Here is a 21,100-nt window from a genome sequence, read left to right as displayed (position 1 = left end):
GTTCATGAGCAGTGTTCAGATCAGTAAAGCTCCTGTTTATTTAATGAATTGCATCTCTTGCAGGCTTTTTCCCCCCAGCCTGGTTAGTTATGACAGAAAATAATAAACACAAATTAGACAATCACAAACAATAGAAAACAAAAGAGAAAAAAATCCTATACAATGGAAAAGGCTTGTTTTTTTACTCGTCCTAACCAAACCATGCAAATGTGACAAGCTTTTTTTTTTTAGATAAAAGCACTTTAAATGAAAAAAAAAAAAACAATCAGCAAATTTATGGATAAAGCTTCTAAAGCATGATTTTTTTCTTCCTCGGATTGAGCTGTTCTCGTCCCGAGTACTTTGCGATATAAGGCAAAGTGGGCATTTGCCGTGGCTCAACCTCAGAAACTCTTGGCCTCTCTGCTTGGAGAGGAGCTCTGCAGCTGAGATTTAGTGCGGTTTAATTAGAGGTGCCCTGATATGACCTATACTCGAGCACTCAAAAGTACCAATGTGTGTTCTTCTTGGCGTTTTGGTCAATTAAGTTTATTCCAAAGCATCTTCTGGAAAATATATTTTGTAGATCAAAGTTAATAAATTGGTATCCTCTCATCCATTTTCTAACAGGAGAAACAAAAATAAAACCTTTATTATATAAGTGTGGTATGCTGGTATGAGTTTTTAGAATTTCAGCCCATTATGAATATTTAAACGAATATTGGGCCGATACCCAAACAACAACAGTATACAAGCAACATCATGTGTGCATTGTGCACACGGGGAAAATAAGTCTTCATAGGAAGAGCATCATTTTTAAAGCATTGACTTGAGCGATAAAAGGGCAAGAACAAATACTTCAGATTTGTCGGAAAGAGCACAGAATCTGCGAGGGAATATAAGGGGCTAGAAGTAAAACTATTAAGACTGCTGCTAGAATGGAAGAGAGAGGCTCAAGGCAAAAAGGAGGATGCAAGTCGGCTGCTGAAGGTTTGACGTCACGAGCAGGGAGGGAAGTCAGCGGAGGTCGCTCTCATCGTCCTGTATGGTTTTCTTGATGCGGAGAAGCATGGTGGTGAGCCACTGGTCCAACCGGGAAATGGTGTCGAATTCCTTCACCTGAGAACATGAGCAGGAAATATAATTACTGAATGCAACTTGTATTACATACAGCTCTGGAAAAAATAGATCACTCCACATTTTTCTTAAATCTTTATCTCTACATGTATGGAAGCCATTCCAGTGTTTGTTGAATTTCAACACAGAGAAATGTTGTCAGTAGTTTATAGAATACAATTTAAAAAATCATTTAACTCAAAGACATATCTATACATAATAAAACAACAGAAAATGATAATGCTGAAGTAGTCTCTTATTATTTTCTGGTGCTGTATTTTACATCCCATACTATACTGCACTCTATCATACATTTGTTGTTATTGTTATACTGTCTAACTCAGGGGTCTCTTTTCAAAAGAGGGCCAGATTTGATCATTTGAATATGCCCGGGGGCCAAAAGTCCCTTCTGACATTTTTTAAACGACAATAATACACTGTTATTTAACAGCTTTATTTTCAAAATTATCTTTATTTTTCAATTGGCAATGTAACCAAACATAAGCCAGACACGCAGGCGTGAACAAGTCGAACAAACACAATTGTGACTTTCATTCATATGGAGAGTCAGATAACATTGAACAAACTATATGGAAGACGTTAAACTTTGTAGTGGGTTTGACCTATTTTTTTATAAAGTGGGGTGCCAGTCAGAATCAGGTCTGACAGTTCAGTCCGCTTTAGCAAACTGTCCAGTTGGTTACAATCCCAACATAAGTTCAATCAGGTTCATAGGCCCACAAACAAACCGGATAAAGGAGAAACAAAAGAAACCAGGAAATACCAAAACAAAAATACAGCGTCTTTAACAGAAAAGGCAAACGCAAATATCACTGGCTTAAATTGCCATCGTTACATTTGCCAATTCCCCGTTCTTTCTGTACGTCAACGAGCTAGCAGATCTTAAATAATGCATAATTAGACTGAAGCTGCGGGCTGTATTAAATCTGATTGCGGGCCGTGATTGGCGCCCCCCTCCTGAACTTTGGACATGCCTGGTCTAACTACATAATATACTAAACATGGCACAAAAAGCAAGCACATTTGTGTTTGCTAGATTATTTTTTTGTTGTAACGATGCTTCTTGGCAAAAAATGTTATACCGTTGGAAAACCTGTTTATTGCCTTTTTAATTTATGCCACATTTGTGAGGTACATGCATTTGTGAGGTACATGCATTTGAGAGGGACATGCATTTGTGAGGTACATGCATTTGTGAGGTACATGCATTTGAGAGGGACATGCATTTGTGAGGTACATGCATTTGAGAGGGACATGCATTTGTGAGGTACATGCATTTGAGAGGGACATGCATTTGTGGGATGAGCAGCAGACTATGTGGGTTGCGCCCATGAAACACTTTTAAAAGTGTGTTAGCAAGCTTTTTTTTTTTACTGTTAGATTGCCAATATGTCTTGTTTCATCATACTTCCATCATCCACTCCACCGAACAAAAGTCAACAGCAAAATAAAGCAGATTGGCGGAAAAGATAAAAAAAACAAAAAACGATATTCATCTTTACTACAAAAATGCTTTATAATCCTGACATTTTACTGCAGTCCCACCTTTACTCACAGATTAGACACAATGCAAGACAACGGTGTCAGTCCAGGATTTTTAAAATGTGCTTATGCAGGAACTCCTTTGCTCTGTTGAAAAAAAACCTGTGCACTCACCGAATCAGTATAGGCTTCCAGGTTCTGTTCTTCATAGGCATCTAGAAGTTTCTGGTTGGATAAAAACAATAATACTGAACATCAGGAAGGCTGCTAGACAAATGAAATGAAACTGAGATGCTGAAAACACAAAATAGATTATTACTTATACGCCAGATAGGCTTTATTTCCAATAAAAAACATGTGGGTTGCAGGTTGGTGCTTTTCTTTGTTATTTTTGAGGCAGATTTAGCATTGGGATCATTACAATCCCACTTTTGCTTTCAATTTTTAACACCGTAGAAGTTAGTAAATCATCTACTTTGTCTAGTTGTAAGGTTTATCCCAGCACTTTATCTCCTTTGCCTCTGTATATTTTTTTGTTGGTTTGTGAGTATCAAAGACTTAATAACACCAACGCCTACCTTCAACAGTTTGCATTCTCGAGCGTCTGAAAAAGCCGGGAACATCTCTTCATACTTCTGCACGGCGAGCTGGGAGACAAAGAGCATAATTATGAGGCTCGTGTTACACCTGGTATTGATGGAAACAGGTTCTAGTGTTGTTGCTTACTTTTGCATTGAGCATGTCTACGCAGAAGTGACAAAGCGCTGCCTTGAAGAAGTGATCCTTGGCACTGTATTTCAGGAGTGTACTGTCCATCGCGTGGGTTCCGACCTAAAATCATAAAAGTACAACTCATGTTTGTTTTTGTCACTAAAAGAGGGTAAGGAACTTTTTAAGAGAACGGTTCTGTTGCTGAGCACTTTCTCACCTGTTCATAGATCTCGATGGCTTTCGGGTACTGCTCCAGCTGAGCTGCGTACGTTGCTACTTTCAGAAGGCACTTGTTTGCTGAGCTGAAAAAGGAGATGTTAAGTATTTACAGACATCAAGGGCTCAAAGCAACCATTTGACCCAACTTGTTAATCATAAAACTTAGATGTAAAATAAAACTATAATGCTTTTATTAGGGGGAAAAACATTAAACGATTACACCCTAAAATTAGAGGAAACATCTAAAATAGAGCTGATCTGACACTCACCTGGTGGATTCTTCACCCTTGTAATAATCTGCCGCCTGTTCGTAATGAGCAATGGCCTGGAATCGAAAATACACATAAGATGTTAACCAATTTTTCCCCAAGACATTACAAAATAAGAAGTAAGAACCTACCCAGGAATGAATACAATGAAAGTAATAAAAGTGAAGACTGATATCTGACCTTGTCTATGTCCACCATCTCCGTCTCATATATTTCAGCTATGGTGATGTGGTGCTTGGCTGCGATGGTGAAGCGGCCCTAAAGCCCCGGAAAAACAAAGAAGGAGAGATCGAAGGGTCACATTAAGTAAATATTTGTATTAAAGGAATCATTTAAAGAAACAAAGAAGAGTTTGCACACTCACCATGTCAGTGTAAATCTCAATAGCTCTGTTTAGGCAGTTTATTGCCTCTGTTGAGAAAAAAAAAAGTATTCAAACACAAGAACACATCACTGCAGTGATCTCATGAATTCACACCGATAAAAAATTACTTGTAAAGGTTTAAAATGAATAAGCAACCGGTTGTACGATATGCAAGGCTCAAGGCGAAAGTCAATTGTAATCATCCGTCCACAATCCCATTTCCACACTGCAGCAGAAAGCGGCGTGAATATTGCTGTTAAAGCTCTTCGCCTTGGAGATCTTAACGACATCAGCTGACTTCATGGACATGGTCCCCTGGAACTGGTACAGCAGCCTTTGTGTGAGCTGATCACTCATATACTCCTGAGGGTGGTGATGATGAACAATGATTACCTTGTGGATCTGCTTTTTTGAAGGCGTTCCCTGCATCTATGAAGTTAGTCGCTGCGTCGTGTTTGCTCTGCATCTGGAGGTGGAGGCAAGCGGCCTGGGAGAATGCATTTCCGGCAGCTGAAACAAAAATAGAACATGTTAGCAGGATTGAAGGTTGTCACATACCTAAACAAGGAGGAAAGCAATCAATCCTTTGTCATTCAATCTGAAAAATGTTTTCTTACCACACCAATTTTTGGCCATTTTGTACATGTTTGCCGCCCTCACGAACATGTCACAGGCCTCTTCCAGCTTGGAGGATCCCCTGTGGGTCAACACGTGTTTAGTTAGGCAAGGCTCACACAGAGTATGACTGGGTGACATAAACAATATCAAGTGCCGTAATAGTTTATTACTAGATATTGATAATAAAGACACTTATTAAACTGATAGTTTCATTCCTTGATTGGCTGAGCCGTGTTCGAGGTTGTTGTACATTTTTTATAAACAAACAGCTGTGATATCATTATGAAATTAAGTGTGAAAGAACCACTCACACAAAACTGTCAAAAGACGTTCAGAAAGCTAATAAAAGTAGTACAAATATACAAAATGATGTCTTTATTTTCTTACTAAAAAGACGCGGTGGAAATTGTTTATACAGAGAAAGTCTTTATCATTAAAAAAAACTGTGATAACAAAATGGAATGAGCAAAAATGTAATATCAATACCTTGATATTGATTGAAATGGAATTACCCAGAACCGGCTTTACACATCATATACTGATGCATACAGAACCATTATATCATAACACACATACTCTATTACACATTATTTTTGTTATTATTTTTACTATAGTTTTAATCTATATCTGCACTGTACCATACTATTTTAAGATACTGTTTTACTATGTTATATTTCTATGATGCTATGCTGTTGCTATATTGATACAGTACATACAGAGAGCAATAAGTATCATTATCAAACCTGTACTGTGCAACACCTGTATTTCTCCTCTGGGGGGCTTATTATTGAATCTACCTTTGTGAATGCATGTAAAGTTTCAGAGTAAACAGAGCCTCACTTTAATCATTTAAGCTGATTTGGATTGTTCCATCCATGCTCTGATATGTTAGTGGGTAAGGGTTTCATTTGATTGTGATGCACTCACAACTCCTTCCCAATCTGTTATTGTAAACAAACGTGATGGACATGTGATCTGCACCTACAGACTGAGTGGCATTGCAGGATGTTCCCTGTAGATGACGCTATACCAGCAATATTACAATAATAATCAGTGTAAAATGTGAATTACTTAAAATACTATACGGATGATTTTGATCACTGCGCCTAATATAATACAGACTTGTCATTGTGTAAAGATGTCTCCTCCACTGCTGCACACAGCTACATGTTAAGAGTTCTTCTTTGTTTATCACTGATCTGAACCAAGATAACTCATATTCAGCTAGACAGCAGCGTTAACACCACTTGAATAACATTGACGACAAGAGCTTAGTTTGAGAGAAAGGCAACCAATTGTTACAGTTTTGTTATTTTGTCTACGTCCAACCTTTTACAGCTGGTGATAAATGGTCAGCTAACCATCTTCCGCTTAGCTGGCCTTTAGCTTTGACAGGTTAGCAAAAGCTAGCTGTAAAACTCACCCAAACATCGCTCCGAAAAACGACTGCGAGGATTTCATCTTTTTCTCAGCCTCGGCCATTAAAGCCGTGGCTTCTTTTTCTTTCCCGCTATTGTCCATTTTTCGTGTCACTGCTCTGTGTGCTGAATGGAGAGCGGGGAATTGCGAAAGTCAACAAACTTGCTATGAGTGCTAAGAGCAACGGGTTTGCCTCAGGTTTGCCTCTGTCACGTCACCTGCCGCAAAGTAAACCCTTGTCATAGGACACGTGAGCTGCTGCGTTCAGGTGCTGTGAAGAAAATCGGGCTTCCATCAATCTAAGATTAACAGTGGTGGAACAAGTACTGAGATATTCTTTATGAACTGAGAATAAATACTACGTGAGAAAAGTACAAACATCGTGATAATGGCTAAGTGGGCAAAAAGTCAGTGCATAAAATCCCATTTAAAAATAATGTATAGCCTTTTATTTTATCGCATTATCATTAGTAATGCATTGGTGTGTACGCCAATTCAAATTGGTCAAATAAAAGGACCTTGTTTCACAAACTTTATCTACTGCTAGGTAGCTTGGTGACATAGATCATGTTTTATTGTTGGTAATATTGTATATTATGAATCTGAACCTGAAAAGCAACAATTAAATATAGTTAGGAAATAACAGTAGTGTAAAAAGCTAAATTTGCCACAATATTGTGGAAAATAAATACGGCATAAAGTGGAAATATTTAAGTAAATTAAGTGTTAACATTGTTTAATTACAATACTTAATTTCCACTACTGATAGTGTAACATTGAATCAAAAATATGGGCATGTGGTTACCAATTTACAAAAAAAAAAAGTTAAAAGAGACGTAATAACGTAGCTGGTTAAGGAGTTATTTTTAATTACTCAATATAGTGCTTGGTAGCTAATTCATAATAACATCATTAGTTGATTTATATTTTGTATTTAATATCAAAATATGAAGTTACTAGTAACCAAGGCTAACATGTGATGGACTAAAAAGTGAAGTATTTGCCTCAGATCTGAGATGTTATGGGTTTGAAGTATAAAACTAGAATGGTATTAGGCTACTTTTAATACTTTCCAGTATAACATCTGGCTCAAGATGTCCTGACTACAGCACTATTTCCACCAGAAACAAAGACAGTCTTTTAGTATTTGGATGATTTTAAGCATGAGCATGATAGTCATTATGAGGAAAAGTCCCCAGATTTCCAACGTTCCAAAATGTGTCTAATTTGACAGTGTAATGTTGTGTCATTATTTTGTATTTTGATGCTTTGGCAACATTGTTTCTTTTAACTTTCATGCCAATAAAGCCCCCTTGAATTTAATTGAATAAAAATAGACTTAAAACTGTGCAAGCCTTTAGTCTAAAGTATATATGTGGAAGTATGATCTACTTCTACATCAGTACAGATGCTTAACAAACCAACGAAGCAATAACAACAACAACAACAATAATAATAATAATAATAATAATAATAATAATAATAATAATAATAATAATAACAATCCAGAGACCTCCTATATAATAGTTAAAAAGTGAAAGGGAACATATTACCGCATATTGAAAACATTACTTTTGACGAAGTAGAAGTCGCTTTTAGATCTTTAGCCTAAATACGTTTACCTAAGTAAGGTGTTGAGCGCAGGACTTTTAGTTAAGTACTTTGCTATCGTGATATTTGTACGATTAGTAAGTGATTTACCTGCGCAACACTAAAGAAAGTAAGGTTCATGTCGATAAGACACTCAGAGGAGGCACGGATTTCGATCAGGCAAAACGGAAGTCTCCTGTTTCCTGTCTCTAGTTGGGTCCTGTACAGCAGCCCGTGCGAGGCTGTCCTGGAGACCCCGCGCTGCCTGCACCTCTATCGTCTCGGGTGAGTTTGTTACAAATGTAGAGATTTCTCTATTTATCCGAAAAACCGTATCAACGCTGCAATATTCGGGTACTATAGCGAGTCCGCTAACTGCACAGCTATCACAACCGAAACGCCACATAGCTGCACGGTCATGAAAACATGGTCATTTTCCACCGAATTCCCAAGCATACCCCCTTCATCCCAGAGTATTCCAACATTTACTCATATTTTTCTTGGAAGCAGAGATAGATAGCTCGCTACGCAATTGCGTCCACACTTCTGAGCAAACAGTACTTTCACGTCTCGGTGGAGTTGTCCTGCCGCTGAGCAATGTTATTGTTAAAATAATGTCACTCGGTGGTTTGTTTTGAATGTCAAAGGCTCAAGCTAGCTGTGCGTCTGAATATTGTTGATAGCTGGGTTGGCTTAGCAAGCTAGCTAGCTATGCTAACGAAATTCAACCCTGATGCATCAAAATGCTGGAAATGTAGTTGAAACGAGGTTTTGAAACCAAGCGTTTTATTTAATTAGAGTCTTAAGTAAGTCACGTTGGGCTTTAATGCTGTGCAATGTTAAGAATCGGCAAATTATGCATGCAAAAGCTCTTTGAAAACAGCAGCTAGCTGGTAGCAAGCCGCTTGCAGTGTCTCCATTCATATCCTGCGCACTGGCTGCTCTGACCGAGCAATGGCTACGATCGGCTGCCTTTTTAGAGCGGCAACTGGGGATGTGTTGCTCTCAGCCGCGGTTAAATGGACATTTTGTTTACTTGTTGTTAAGGTGTTACTACAAGTGCTATGCACAGTTGTTTAGACTTGTTTGTAATTTAAGCGATAGCCCGGACTCTTAATCTTTCCAGGCTATGTGAAAACCGCGCGTTTTCAGTTTGTTGTATATTGCAATCCTTCTCGCTGTGTTGCAAACATAATTGCTGCTTGATTTCATGAGTTCATAACAACAGGTTTGTTTAGAATGTTTCTTTTTATTGAGTGAAAATATGAAAACATGACTTTTTACAAGATGAAGATGGGTTTATGTTAACAATCGAAACTTTTGTTTTATTTTTTAAGTTTACAATATTATTCATATAAAAAGGTGTCAGTGTAGTACTTTCCTTGCCTTAAAACAACCACTGCAAGCTCCAAGTGTCTACATTGGGACACTGGTTGAGTTTGAACAATTATTATTTAAACTAATAAACCTGTTATATAACAAAAGCAACTTGAAGGATTCAGAATCAGAAATCCTTTATTAGTCCCACTGGGAATTTTACATTTGGCACAGCAAAAGTGGAATGCCTGGTAAAAAAAAAAGGCATCCAATAACACATAATAAGCTACCATATTACTATATAGAAGAAAAGCATACATTAGTTATTCTAGAAAAAAAAGCATGTACACATCCATGGCTAAAGAAAATGATGAGCAGCAACTTCAGAACTTAGTGACATGTGTAATGTAAGGTGTTGAGACATTTTACAGATTCTGATTGAAGGTGGTGATTATTGCACAGTAGTTCATAACAGTGTCTATATTGCACATTGCCGTTTATTGAACAAGATCTCAACAGTCGGTGTGTGTGGGGGTCAACCGAGGGCCGTGGTGGTTGTATAATCTGACCACTGCAGGAAGGAAGGACCTACGGTATCTCTCTGAGACACCACAGGTGAAGCAGCCTGTCGCTGAAGGAGCTGCACAGTGCAGAAAGGGTGTCCTGGAGGGGGGGATAAATGTAGCATCTCACGTTTTATTAAGAAGATATGATAAAAGTTATTCTAAACAGAAGTTATACATGCTGAAAATCTGTGATAAGAAAATTGTGCAGAACTTATTCCAACAAATTTTATTTTAGGTTTTTGACTATGAAATGATCGTTGGTCATGTTAAACGACAGAAAACGTGTCCTTGACACTCAAGCATTTGAAAGCATTTGAAAAAGGTCATGGAGTTTTATAGTGGATCTTGATCATCTGACCTGGCCAGCTCTGGTCAAAATACAGCTATAAATCAGAAGTTATCCCCCATAACAACCAAATAACTAAATAGGGAGCCAACATTTTACAGAATATTGTATAATAATAATAATAATATAGAAATGTATCTGTTAACACATAGTTCAAAATATTATTGAATTCTTAAAAGTTTTTTTTTTTTAAGTCAAATGCACTTCTTAAAATGACTTCTTACAGAACAAATAGTATCTTTAGGTATATCTCTATTATATATATATATATATATTGTCAAATGTTTAGACTTTACTTTATTTAATATTCCATTCATTCCACTATTATTTACTGTATATAATATCCTGCTTTATATTTTGTTGATTTCAATAGTGTTTACTTGTCTGACAGTTTCATAGTCAACTGTATATATTTATACATATTTTCTCTAAGTCCAGTTTATTTTTATTTCTATTTCTTCTTTGAGGCGTTGACACTTTAGCATTGTTTATTTCTTCTTTTTTATTTCTAATTATTTTCTGTGCCTTGAATTGTATTATGCTGCTGCAACACAAACATTTCCCAGTTTGGCATTAATAAAGTAATTCTTATCTTATTGTATCCTACTGGAGTTAAAACATTTTTCATCTTTAACAGTTGTCATGGATGATGAAGATGGCAGGTGCCTTCTAGATGTAATCTGGTAAGTCGTCACTGACACATTGCAAGATAAGTTTGAGCAGTCACACTCCTTTCATTTAGTCCTGAACTGTGGTTAATAACATTGTTTTCTCCTGCAGTGACCCAGAAGCTCTCAATGACTTTCTTCATGGATCTGAGACCCATGTGAGTATGAGAAAACATGTTTTGGAAAGTGATATAAAGATCAAGAAAAGGGATTTTTAGTTGATGTGATGAGGAGTACTGGTTGTGTGCATTTGAGTTTGAGCTCTCATGACTGTGTACGCAAGTCACTTTCTAATTACACATCTGTGCACCCTGAAACCCTGATCCCTCACTGCTTTCATTTATCCCTTTTTATGGCTTCCTCTGCTTAATCGATGCCCTTGCTTTTTGATTGCACCATTTATGGTTTCAGCCTGCCTTCCCTTTTTATAAGGCTTATTCACAAATTGAGAAATGCTAATACTAACGCTTCCCGACTCCGTGTTACTCCTATCGTTTTGCCCTCTGTCGCTTATCTTTTCACTGGTTCTTTTCAATCTGGGTTTTTCTGGTCTGTCCTTTCCTTGCCCTCCTCCTCTGTTTGATGGTCTGTTTCTCTGTCCTGGTGGCTTTTGCCTGCTGGTTTGGGTGCCTTTGGTTTCTGTCTGTCCTATCCTGGGTGGGTGTGTCTGTAGTTGGACACTGACGACCTATTGGATGGTTCGAGTGACCCCTCCAGCTCGTTCTTCTCTGCCACTGGGGTGAGTAAAATCCCCCAATCCTCCTCCTTCTGTTTCCGATCCATCTATGTAGCATGCATCTCCAAATACCCTCCCTCTCCACTAACATATCCACACTCTACAAGCTTTGATCTGCTGCAACAACACGGTTCTGTGGGGTTTTCAATTCTGCATTTTTGTGTCAACTCAGTGAAACTCCTCGCCATCACATCTAGCAATCAACTGTATCTACCGCCTGGTTTCACTTTTTTCCTGATTTCCTTCAAGGGCCATGTTCCAGAGGTCCAGCCTGCAGTCCAGCTGTTGGCCAATGAGCCGACAGGTCTACCCAGAGTCAGCGTTGACCTGGACTTCCTGGAGGATGATGACATCTTGGGAGGATCCCCAGGTGGTGACGGTGGCAGCAATGGCATTGGGACAAATCACGAGCCATGTGACATCCTGCAGCAGAGCTTGGCTGAAGCCAACATCACAGAGCAAAGCTTACAGGAGGCCGAGGGGGAGCTGGACCTGGGCTCCTTTGGGATTCCAGGCCTTACGCAGGTGGTGCAGACACTACCTGATGCCGGCCTCTCCGGGGCCGGAGGTGCTGCTGTCGGTGTAGGCATAGGTGTTGGGGGAGCGGCAGCGATCTTTCCTGGGTCAGCCCCGAGCACCACTGCTGCACCTCCCAATGCTACAGCTGACATGCTGGGGTCAGTGCTTGCCCAGCAGGGCCTTCAACTCCAATCCCAGGTCATGAACAAGGCCATTAGTGTTCAGCCATTTATGCAGCCTGTTGGCCTGGGAAATGTGACACTTCAACCCATTTCAAGTCTCCAAACTCTTCCTAACGGGAGCCAGCCTGGACATTTGGGTATCGGACAGATTCAGGTTGTGGGTCAGCCCACAGTCATGACTATCAATCAGTCTGGGCAGCCAATCCTGGCTAAAGCCATGGGTGGTTACCAGCTGCACCAGTCTGGGCCAGATGTATCAGGTGCTGGTTCTCAGCCCGGACTTGGAGGCTCCGGGGGTGGACTTCTGATCCAAGGCAACAAAGCCACTTTGGGATCTCCAGCTTTAAATGGGCCAGCTGTTTGTGTCAGCAGCACCAACAGCAGCGGTGGCAGTGCTATGGCTGCTCCTGCTGGGCTTCTGGGCTTCGGCAGCACCACTCTTAGTTCAGGAATTGGTCCCCATACGCAAAATCACGGCCAAATCATGCAGAACGTGATCATCCAGCGCACACCAACACCCATTCAGCCTAAACCCCCTCAGGGGGGAGCCATCCAACCGAAACTTTTCAAACAACAGCAGCAGCAGCCATCTCCCCAATCCCTGCAAAATGATGCTCACAAGGCTCTCGGGCTGCAGCAGATTCCAGTTTCTGCTGCTCAGAATGTAGCCTTTCTAACGGGGAAGCATGGCTCCAATGTGGTCCTGAGTACTCAGACCACAACACCGGGCTCTCAGTTCCAACAAACCCTGTTCAAGCAGCAGGCAGCACAACAGTCTGGCAAGCCCCTCAGCGTACACTTGTTGAACCAACAAGGCAGCATAGTTATTCCCTCTCAGACGGTTCTGCAAGGTCAGAACCACCAGTTTCTCCTGCCACAGCTACAGGCAGGTGGGCAGATCCTGACTCAGCACCCTGGGGGGCACATCATAACCAGCCAGGGCCCCGGTGGACAGCTTATTGCAAACCAGATTTTAACTGCAAACCAGAACATAAACTTGGGTCAGATGTTGACCTCACAGGGCCATCCTGGGGCCCACATCCTCTCTGGATCCATTCAGCTTCAGCCGGGCCAGATGGGCACCCCCACCCTCTTTCAGATGCCTGTCTCATTGGCTCAGAGTGGCCACACGCAGACTCACACTGTCTCTGGTCATGGCCAGACAGTCATACAGGGCATGCCCATCCAGAACTCCCTGACCATGCTCAGTCAGGTGGAGGGGCTGAGCCCCGCGGTCAGCCTTCAGCCGGCCCTGCAGCCTCAGCCGGGGGGGGTCCCCAGCAGCGCAGGAGCAGCAACCATGGCTCAAGGCCAGCCTGGAGAGTGTGTCACTGTGCTGGGTAGCTCAACGGACCAGGCGGCTCATCCCGCTCAGCAGCATGCACCGCAGTCCTCCATCCTCGCCATGCAACCAGTGTCCACGGTTACCACAATTCCCTCGTCTTCTCCGTCCATGTCCGTGTCCACCTCTTCCCCTGTCACAGCAGTGGGGCTGGTCCCCCATCAGGCTCAGCACAGTCCAGGGAGGTTACTGTTCACCAACCAGGGCTCCAGCATGATCCTGAGCCAGGAATCCCTGCAGATGTTCCTGCAGCAGGTCAGTGTCCTCCGCTCTGTGTTCACTAAAGAATAAATAACATGCACGGCGTGATATCCTGGTCTGACCTCTTTGGTTTCCTATTTTATCCCCCCTTCCCTCCAATCCCCTCCCCCCCCCCCCCCTCCTTCGTCCTGAAATGGTAAATGTACTCCTATCAGGAGCAGCACCACCAAACAGAAAATGAGTCAACCCCCTCTGTGGGAGTACCAGCGTCCGTTATCGTCAGCAGCAACAGCGTCACTGCTCCGGCCCCCGCTGTCCATGACAGCCAATTAACTGACTCATGGGTGGGTCAGAGCCACAGCCCTTCCCCCGGCCCCTCCCACATGACAGCAGTGGTAAAGCAGGTAGAAATGCCCCTATATGTAAGCCCCGCCCACTTGTTGCTGCTGCTGCCGCCACAGTGTTAGGGTCTCTTCCCTTTCCCCGTCACTGCTCTGTTCCTCTTCTGCATTACTCACCGCTTCCATAGCTCTCACGGATGCAATGCAATTACTAAGCTCAGAAAATGACTTGCTTGCCGCCTTTTGTGTGTCTCTAGCATCGCTTCGTTTCATGTAAAGGCATGATCATTCCATTTGTCCATTTGTACTTTGTGCTTTTTTAATGCTAAGCTGTATGCATCTCTAAAGATTGTGGGACTGGCCAAAGAGCCCTTTTTCTTCCTACCTAAATTCGTTCAACTAATTACGTTTGTTTTCATCCATTCTACCCTATGTATTTTGTAACAGAATACAGAAACCATGCTCATGCTTTTAACAAAGACCAAGGTGCCAGGGGCCCTCGTTCCCCTCTTTACTAACCCTCAGCTAGAATCAACCAGCTCACCTTCATCTGCTGCATTCCTGACCAATAACACCTCATCCCTCAGCCCTGCACTTATCCTTTAGAAACCTCATGTGCTTACAGTGCCCCTACCCCTTGTTACCCGCAGTCTGACCAGCGTAATGACCCCCACATGGTAATTCATGCTCCCCAGACCCCAGTCCCTGAAGTCTTCAGATCACCCCCTCCTCCTCCATCACAGGCCCGCAGATCTAGACTCCTTGCTTCTTGTCAACTGTTTCCTTTTTGCCTCGCCAAATGATCATTGCTCCTTTTGTACGTTTAATTTTCCTTAAACGCTAGAACAAATTTGTAGGCTTTTACGACTTTTACTTCACCAACTACTGGTTGTGAAAGTTTAACTCTTTGCTTTTGTATCGTTTGGTGTTGTTTTACCCATGTTTGTGTCATTTTGTATCGGGGTTGGGCGATAATTCCATCTTATTGTATTATTAAGTGTGTGTGTGTGTGTGTGTGTGTGTGTGTGTGTGTGTGTGTGTGTGTGTGTGTGTGTGTGTGTGTGTGTGGTTTCCTTCTGTGTATTCTTGATTTAAATAAGCATATCCAAATGTTGTGATCCCACTTCTTTAGGTACCCTCCAGTGGACATCAGCAGTCCCTAAAGATCCAGGGCATGTCCCCCTCACCGGCCTTGACCACTCACGCCACAGCGCCCCCCGTGGCCGTCAGCCCCCAACCTTCCCACTCTCCTCTCACTCTGAGCCAGCAGATCCAGTCCCCGCACCACCACCAACAGCAACAGCAGTCGCGCCCTCCCTCTCAGCCTCAGCCCCAGTCTCTCACACCCTCTCGCTCGTGCACACCCTCGCCTCACCCTCAGCTCTTTATCGTCCACAACCAAATGGCAGAGTCCCCCCAACCCGCTCCACAGGGCCAGCTGCAGCAGGCACATATTCAAGTTCAGCTCCAGCCTCAGCCCCGACCTGCCTCTCAGCCTGCCCCCTACCAACAAGATATGCCTCCTCTGTCACAGTCTCCCAAGCCTCCTCCTCCCCCCGCACCCCCTGCGCAGCACCAGTTCACGGCTCTTCCTGTCAGCACTTCTGCCCCTGCTGTGGTTAAAGCCCAGGTTCCCATCCAGGGCCTGACAGCGGAGCAGCAGCATCACTTGCAGTTAGTCGGAGCGCAGATTCAGACCCTGTCAGGCATCGCCCAGCCCTCCCCACAGCAGAAGCAGCTGCTGGACAAACTACACCAGGTATTCTCCTAGTTCCCCTCCACCTTTCCTTTTGAAAGGATGTTATGGAATCTGTATCTTATATTTTGCATTTCTGCTACTTTTTCTCATGTAGAAAATGTGCGATTTAAAAATGTTAGCTTGTTTGCTGCATTTAGACAATCTACTCTAATATAAAATATAAATATATAAAATAATTTTACTGTAGTGTTTTTATAGTAGAATGTTATACATTATATGGTTGTGATTATTTTCTAAAATCAAAATGTATTTAATATACCGAAAAAGCGCAAAAACATCCAATAAGTTGTTTTTTAGGTGAATACATCTGATATGCTTCCAGGCTCCTACACACTGTTTGTCCGAATCCGCTTTATCTACACAAGTGGAAGATAACGGTCCCAATGTGTTTGCAGGTTCAGCAGAACATCCTACTGCAGGCCAAGCAGGCGGCTCAGTCCCAGTCCCAGGCCAGCAGTCAGTTCAGCTCCCAGCAAGACGTGCCTGTCGATAAAGTGGTGATCGCGTCATCAGCTGGCACCGGTTCACCGGCTCAGCTGCTCTCGGTGCTGCAGCCCACATCGGTTCTCGTCAAAACTCCTGCTACAGGTTAGAAAAATGGACACTATTGACGCATACCGACAGGACCCTGAACACACCACCATGTTTTTTTCTGTTTTGTAACACTTGTCTCTCTCTTCTTTTTAGCATCAAGTGACTTACAGGTATTCTCAGGAGCCCAAGGGCCAGCTGGAGCAATGGTGAATCAGACTGTCACTCCTGCCAGCCTTACACAGCCTGCACAGGTACAGCCATCCAGCTTAAAGGGGCCCTGTTATGCCAGTTGGGGTTTTCTCTTTCCTTTAGTGTGTTTTATAGGAATTTGTGTATGTAAATTGTTTGCAAAGGTAAAAATCCTCCAGAGGGGGTTTCTCTCACAGACGCAGACTGGGCTCTGGTTTCAAACAGAGCGTAAAAAGAGGTGCTGAGGCACAGGCAGCATGAGAAAAATAATATAGGTTTTTGAACATTAAATCATGGTCACAGTTCTCCGGGCACATGCATGGTGCATTATGTGGTAGCTGTTTTGCAATTTCAATAAATATGCTTTGTTGTATTTGTATGTATTATTAGAATGTTTTTAAACAGTGTACTCTCTCTGTGTCTAACCCTCCTTTTGATATCCCCCTCAGGTTCAGCCAAAGCCAGGGGTGATCAGCTCAGTCGGAGGGATGACTCTTGGGAAAGGTGGGATGCAGATCCAGGTGATAGGAACTAGTCTGACTCAAATGCCTGCTCCACAGCACCTAGCTCCTGTACAAACTCAGGTAAAGATCGAGAGTCACTGCATGTTAGTGGAGTCCTAACAGACTGCCTCTCATGTTTTAGCTTCAGCTTGGAATCTGTTGTTTTTAAATGTTTATTCACATTGCAGACTCCAACATTGAAGATGCCTTTCAGTGCCGAGCCCAGCAAAGAAGCGAGGTGTGTGCCGCTCGCGTTTTAACGTCCTATTGTCACTGTCTCATACTGTCTTTTTGTTTTAATATTGTTTCTTTTATACTCCTCTCTGCAGGATGCTAGAACAGCTGAGGAAACAGCAGGGCTCAGTGCTTCACCCAAACTACAGCGCTGCTTTTCACTCCTTTGAGGACACACTGCACAGCCTGCTGCCTTACCATCTCTACCAGGGAACCGCCAACTCTTCTCAAGACTATCAGAAAGGTACCCCCCCCGGAGCCTTAGTAGATGCAGTGTACAGTTTAATCTCAGTTTCATGATCTTCACACCTGTCCTGCTTCTTCCGACAGTGGATGATGAGTTTGAGACGGTCTCCTGCAATCTCCTGAAGAGGACTCAGGCCATGCTGGATAAGTATCGCCACCTGCTTTTCGCAGAGTCAAAAGTAAGTTTATAAAGCAGCATCCTCCCCACATGCCTTCTTGCCGCCTCTATGTCATGGATTGATGCTGAACTCATTTCTGGCGTTTGAACCCGAGCAGAGACTGGGGCCCTCGGCAGAGATGGTCATGATCGACCGGATGTTCATCCAGGAGGAGAAGATCGCGCTGAGTCAAGACAGGATTTTGGCCAAGGAGCGACCAGGTACCCTCCCAGTTCCATGGTCCCCTCTCATGGTTGCCTGATGTGAAGTGTGTGTTGATGATACCTTTCTCTTTCTTTCGTTGCAGAGAGTTTGTGGCAAACGCGCGCATGTTGGAGAGTGTCGTTTTATCCCAACAGAAATCATCATCTTCTGCTCCAGCGGGCGGAGGTGTAGCAGCTGCTGTCCCGGCTCCAGCTCCAGCACCTGCAGCTCCGGCCCCTTTGCCAAACATCACCCCGAACCCCCCTTCTGCACCAATCCCAGCTCCTGCTGTAGCTCCAGTTCCTGCTGCAGCTCCAGCACCTCCTCCCGCCCCTTCTGCTTCCCCTTTTCCCCCTACCAAACTAGTCATAAAGCACGGCGGAGGGGGGGCCTCGGTGTCCTGGTCCAGCAGCTGTCCCGCACCCCCGGCTGCAGCAAGCAGGCTCTCCGAACCATCCGGCCACAGCTCGTCCTTCAGCCGCACCCCAGCATCCTCGTCCTCTTTCTCCTCTTCATCCTCCAAAGCTCATGCAGCCGACGACGACGATGCTCTCCCGCAGAGAACCAGCAAGCCGCCGATGAAGACTTACGAGGCTCGCAGGAAGATCGGCTTGAAGCTGAAGATCAAGCAGGATCAGACGGGGTTCAGCAAGGTGGTCCACAACACCGCCTTAGACCCCGTGCACACGCCTCAGCCCAAGCAGAGCAGCCAGTCCACATCCCAGCCGCCGACCCTGCCCCAAGCCGCAGCTGCTGTCCCCCACCCAAAGTCCCACCCTGCTTCTATCCCCCCTCCTTCAGTCATCAAGACTCAGCCGCCCGTTTGCACTGCTTCCACTGCCTCCTCGTTCCCCCCGTCAATAACTCAGTGTAACCCTCTGAGAAGTAACGCTCCCCCCACAGCCTCATCTTCCTCTACGTCTTCCTCTCATACTTGGTCGTCATCCATTTCCTCCTCCTCTTCCTCCTCCTCCGCCACACAAATGAACGGGACGTTGGACAACCACGACCAGGGGCGGGTCAAACACAACTCTGCCTCCACGGCCCCTCCTTCACAGACAACCTGCCGTCTTCCCCTTCGAAAAACCTACCGGGAAAACATCAGTCCCCGAGTCCGACCTGGCGTCCCAGGGGGAGGAGACGAGAACCTGTCATACCCAAAACCCACGCCTTCCCCTCCCACGCGCGAGGCCTCCTCCCCTCCCTCAGAGCGGACAGTTATAGCCAGTGTGAAGGTGGAGAAGAGAGGCAGGGAGACAGAGTCCAGCCACGAGACAAGCCGTTTAGGGAGCGCAATGCAGGGGCTGGAGGAGATGGACGAGGTGTTTAACCGCAGCATCAAAACCACGCAGCACCATCACCTCCAGACGGCCCTGGACAGAGAGGGGGCGAAGGAGAGAGGGGAGGAGCACACAGACCCAGAGACTGATGTAAGTAAATACAAGAGGGCGAGCGGGAAGAATAGACACAGGGCGGGGGGGACATTCAGAATGGACCAGCATGCCCCTGGGCCTCCCTCCCCTGAGTCCTCCTTCACACGGGACTCTTTGCTCCCTGCCAAGCGCTGCAAGTCGGACTCCCCCGACATGGACAACGCCAGCTTCTCCAGCGGCAGCCCCCCCGACGACTCTCTGAATGAGCACCTGCAGTGTGCAATTGACAGCATCCTCAACCTGCAGCAGGAGCCCTCCACCCGCATTAAAGGGGGGGGCAGCAGGTCACACCAAAGCCAGCGCCCGGGGGGCTCGGCATCCTCATCCCACAGACCCTCAGTACCACCCTCCTCCTCCGCTTCCTCGTCCTCCTCCCTGGCCCAGCACCCTCAGGTCGGTGGCCGCGGTCACAATGGCAGCCTGGTGCCGCAGACTCACGGCAGATAACAGCCCCTCAGCCCCAGGCCAGACTGACGGGGGGGGTTCTGAGAGACAGATTTTGGAGGCAGTGAAAACAGTGTCACTGTACTACTCTGCCACGCTGTGTTTGCTTTGTTTGCCCATTTGAATTGTCCCGACATGTCTCTGTCATTCACAGCCCGGTGTAGCGGGGGTCAAAGGTAAAACTGCTCTGTCAAGTGAAGGCGCCAGTATTTTGTATGTGTTATCTCGGCTCTCAAGCTTGAGTAACAAGATGAATTTGTCACAGGATGATGTTCGCTATTTTTCCCTCTCCTTTTACACTTCAGATCTTTTCTTTGTTCTCATTCAGTATCCATGCATTCCTTCCATTCTCTGATTCACATAGTTCGTCTCCTGGTTTGAAAGGTGTCTCAAGCAGCTCATTGAAACAGTTAGAAAGTCCTTTTCATCTTGAAAATTGAGTACATGCATACAAGAAAATTGTCAAAACATGTGCAGTGTCTTGAATTTCTAACTAAGTTTGACTCAGAAAGATAAGGTTGCCCTGCAGATACATAGTGAATTGATGCAGACCACCTCTATTAGAAATACATTTCCTTAGACACAAAGGCTCTGATACACAAGGCAACTACTCCGGAAAAATCAATTGGCCTCCTTGCGTCGATTTAAAGTAAAACATGGTGAGGAAATCAATTTGAAAACAATGTTATAAGATGTGTTCTTATTTTAAATCCCCTAGGGTACAGTCAGACTGTAGATGTTTATGAAAGGTTGTATGGAAACTTTTTTTTCTGTTTCTGATGCCAGTTGATTTTTTCTGGTTTCCTGTTGTCAGAACGCACCTCCACACACACCTGCCTCCCTGTGGCTATGGTTCAGACTTTGTGCATTTCAGTCAGCAGGGGGCGGGCCAGTTTTAAATGTAGTTTTTCTGTCTCCTCAGCCAGTCTGTTTCATCTCCCTGCCACTGTACCTCCCATCTGTGTGTCTTATTTTCTTTCTTTCTTTTTTTTTAAAGCCTGGTGGACAATTCCAACGCAAACACAGCACAAGCATTGAAATGGAAAAAAAGGAACAATAATAATGTACAAAAAGACCGTAAGAGAATTTGAAGTATAGTATTACAGATTAATTTTGTATTGTATTTATTGTGTATAATGACACTTTTTAAAAAGAAATGTACATTTAGTAAAACTGTAAATTAAACCTTGCTTCTTTTATGAAACATTGCAACTTCTCCAGTCATTTGTCCAGCTATCAGCATGACTAATGATGACTGAGCATTATGTATGGTGGCGATAGTGGAGTTCTCAGGCAGCCAGCAGGCGGTGCATGGAAGTGGAAAAGTAGCGCTGGTTTGTGTGCTTCATCGCTTCATGGGGTTCAAAGAAGTTGGGAGGAGAAAGAGGTT

At 44.0% G+C, this 21,100-nt stretch overlaps 2 protein-coding genes across 2 annotated transcripts; one reads left to right on the top strand and one right to left on the bottom strand.

Annotated features, from left to right (window-relative positions):
* Positions 1 to 14: 14 nt before the first annotated feature.
* Positions 15 to 6,456, bottom strand: napab (N-ethylmaleimide-sensitive factor attachment protein, alpha b). Its single transcript, XM_063906299.1, has 11 exons — positions 6,203 to 6,456; positions 4,779 to 4,858; positions 4,555 to 4,671; positions 4,162 to 4,208; positions 3,978 to 4,055; positions 3,798 to 3,853; positions 3,527 to 3,611; positions 3,325 to 3,429; positions 3,177 to 3,245; positions 2,773 to 2,823; positions 15 to 1,098 (listed from the first exon to the last, which is right to left on the bottom strand). The coding sequence occupies exons 1-11, from the start codon at positions 6,298 to 6,300 to the stop codon at positions 997 to 999; spliced, it is 888 nt and encodes a 295-aa protein (XP_063762369.1). The 5' UTR covers positions 6,301 to 6,456; the 3' UTR covers positions 15 to 996.
* A 1,559-nt stretch (positions 6,457 to 8,015) lies between these two features.
* On the top strand, positions 8,016 to 20,914 carry bicra (BRD4 interacting chromatin remodeling complex associated protein). The gene is made up of 15 exons (XM_063907729.1): positions 8,016 to 8,073; positions 10,655 to 10,700; positions 10,798 to 10,843; positions 11,359 to 11,424; positions 11,671 to 13,719; positions 13,881 to 14,069; positions 15,139 to 15,765; positions 16,161 to 16,353; positions 16,453 to 16,550; positions 16,938 to 17,072; positions 17,180 to 17,229; positions 17,321 to 17,469; positions 17,556 to 17,650; positions 17,745 to 17,850; positions 17,939 to 20,914. The coding sequence occupies exons 2-15, from the start codon at positions 10,660 to 10,662 to the stop codon at positions 19,711 to 19,713; spliced, it is 5,619 nt and encodes a 1,872-aa protein (XP_063763799.1). The 5' UTR covers positions 8,016 to 8,073; positions 10,655 to 10,659; the 3' UTR covers positions 19,714 to 20,914.
* Positions 20,915 to 21,100: the final 186 nt, after the last annotated feature.

This window comes from Eleginops maclovinus, chromosome 18, assembly GCF_036324505.1.
Source record: "Eleginops maclovinus isolate JMC-PN-2008 ecotype Puerto Natales chromosome 18, JC_Emac_rtc_rv5, whole genome shotgun sequence".
Lineage (NCBI taxonomy): Eukaryota > Metazoa > Chordata > Actinopteri > Perciformes > Eleginopidae > Eleginops > Eleginops maclovinus.
Note: the sequence above shows the minus strand (reverse complement) of the source record. Positions and strands in the feature narration are given on the sequence as shown.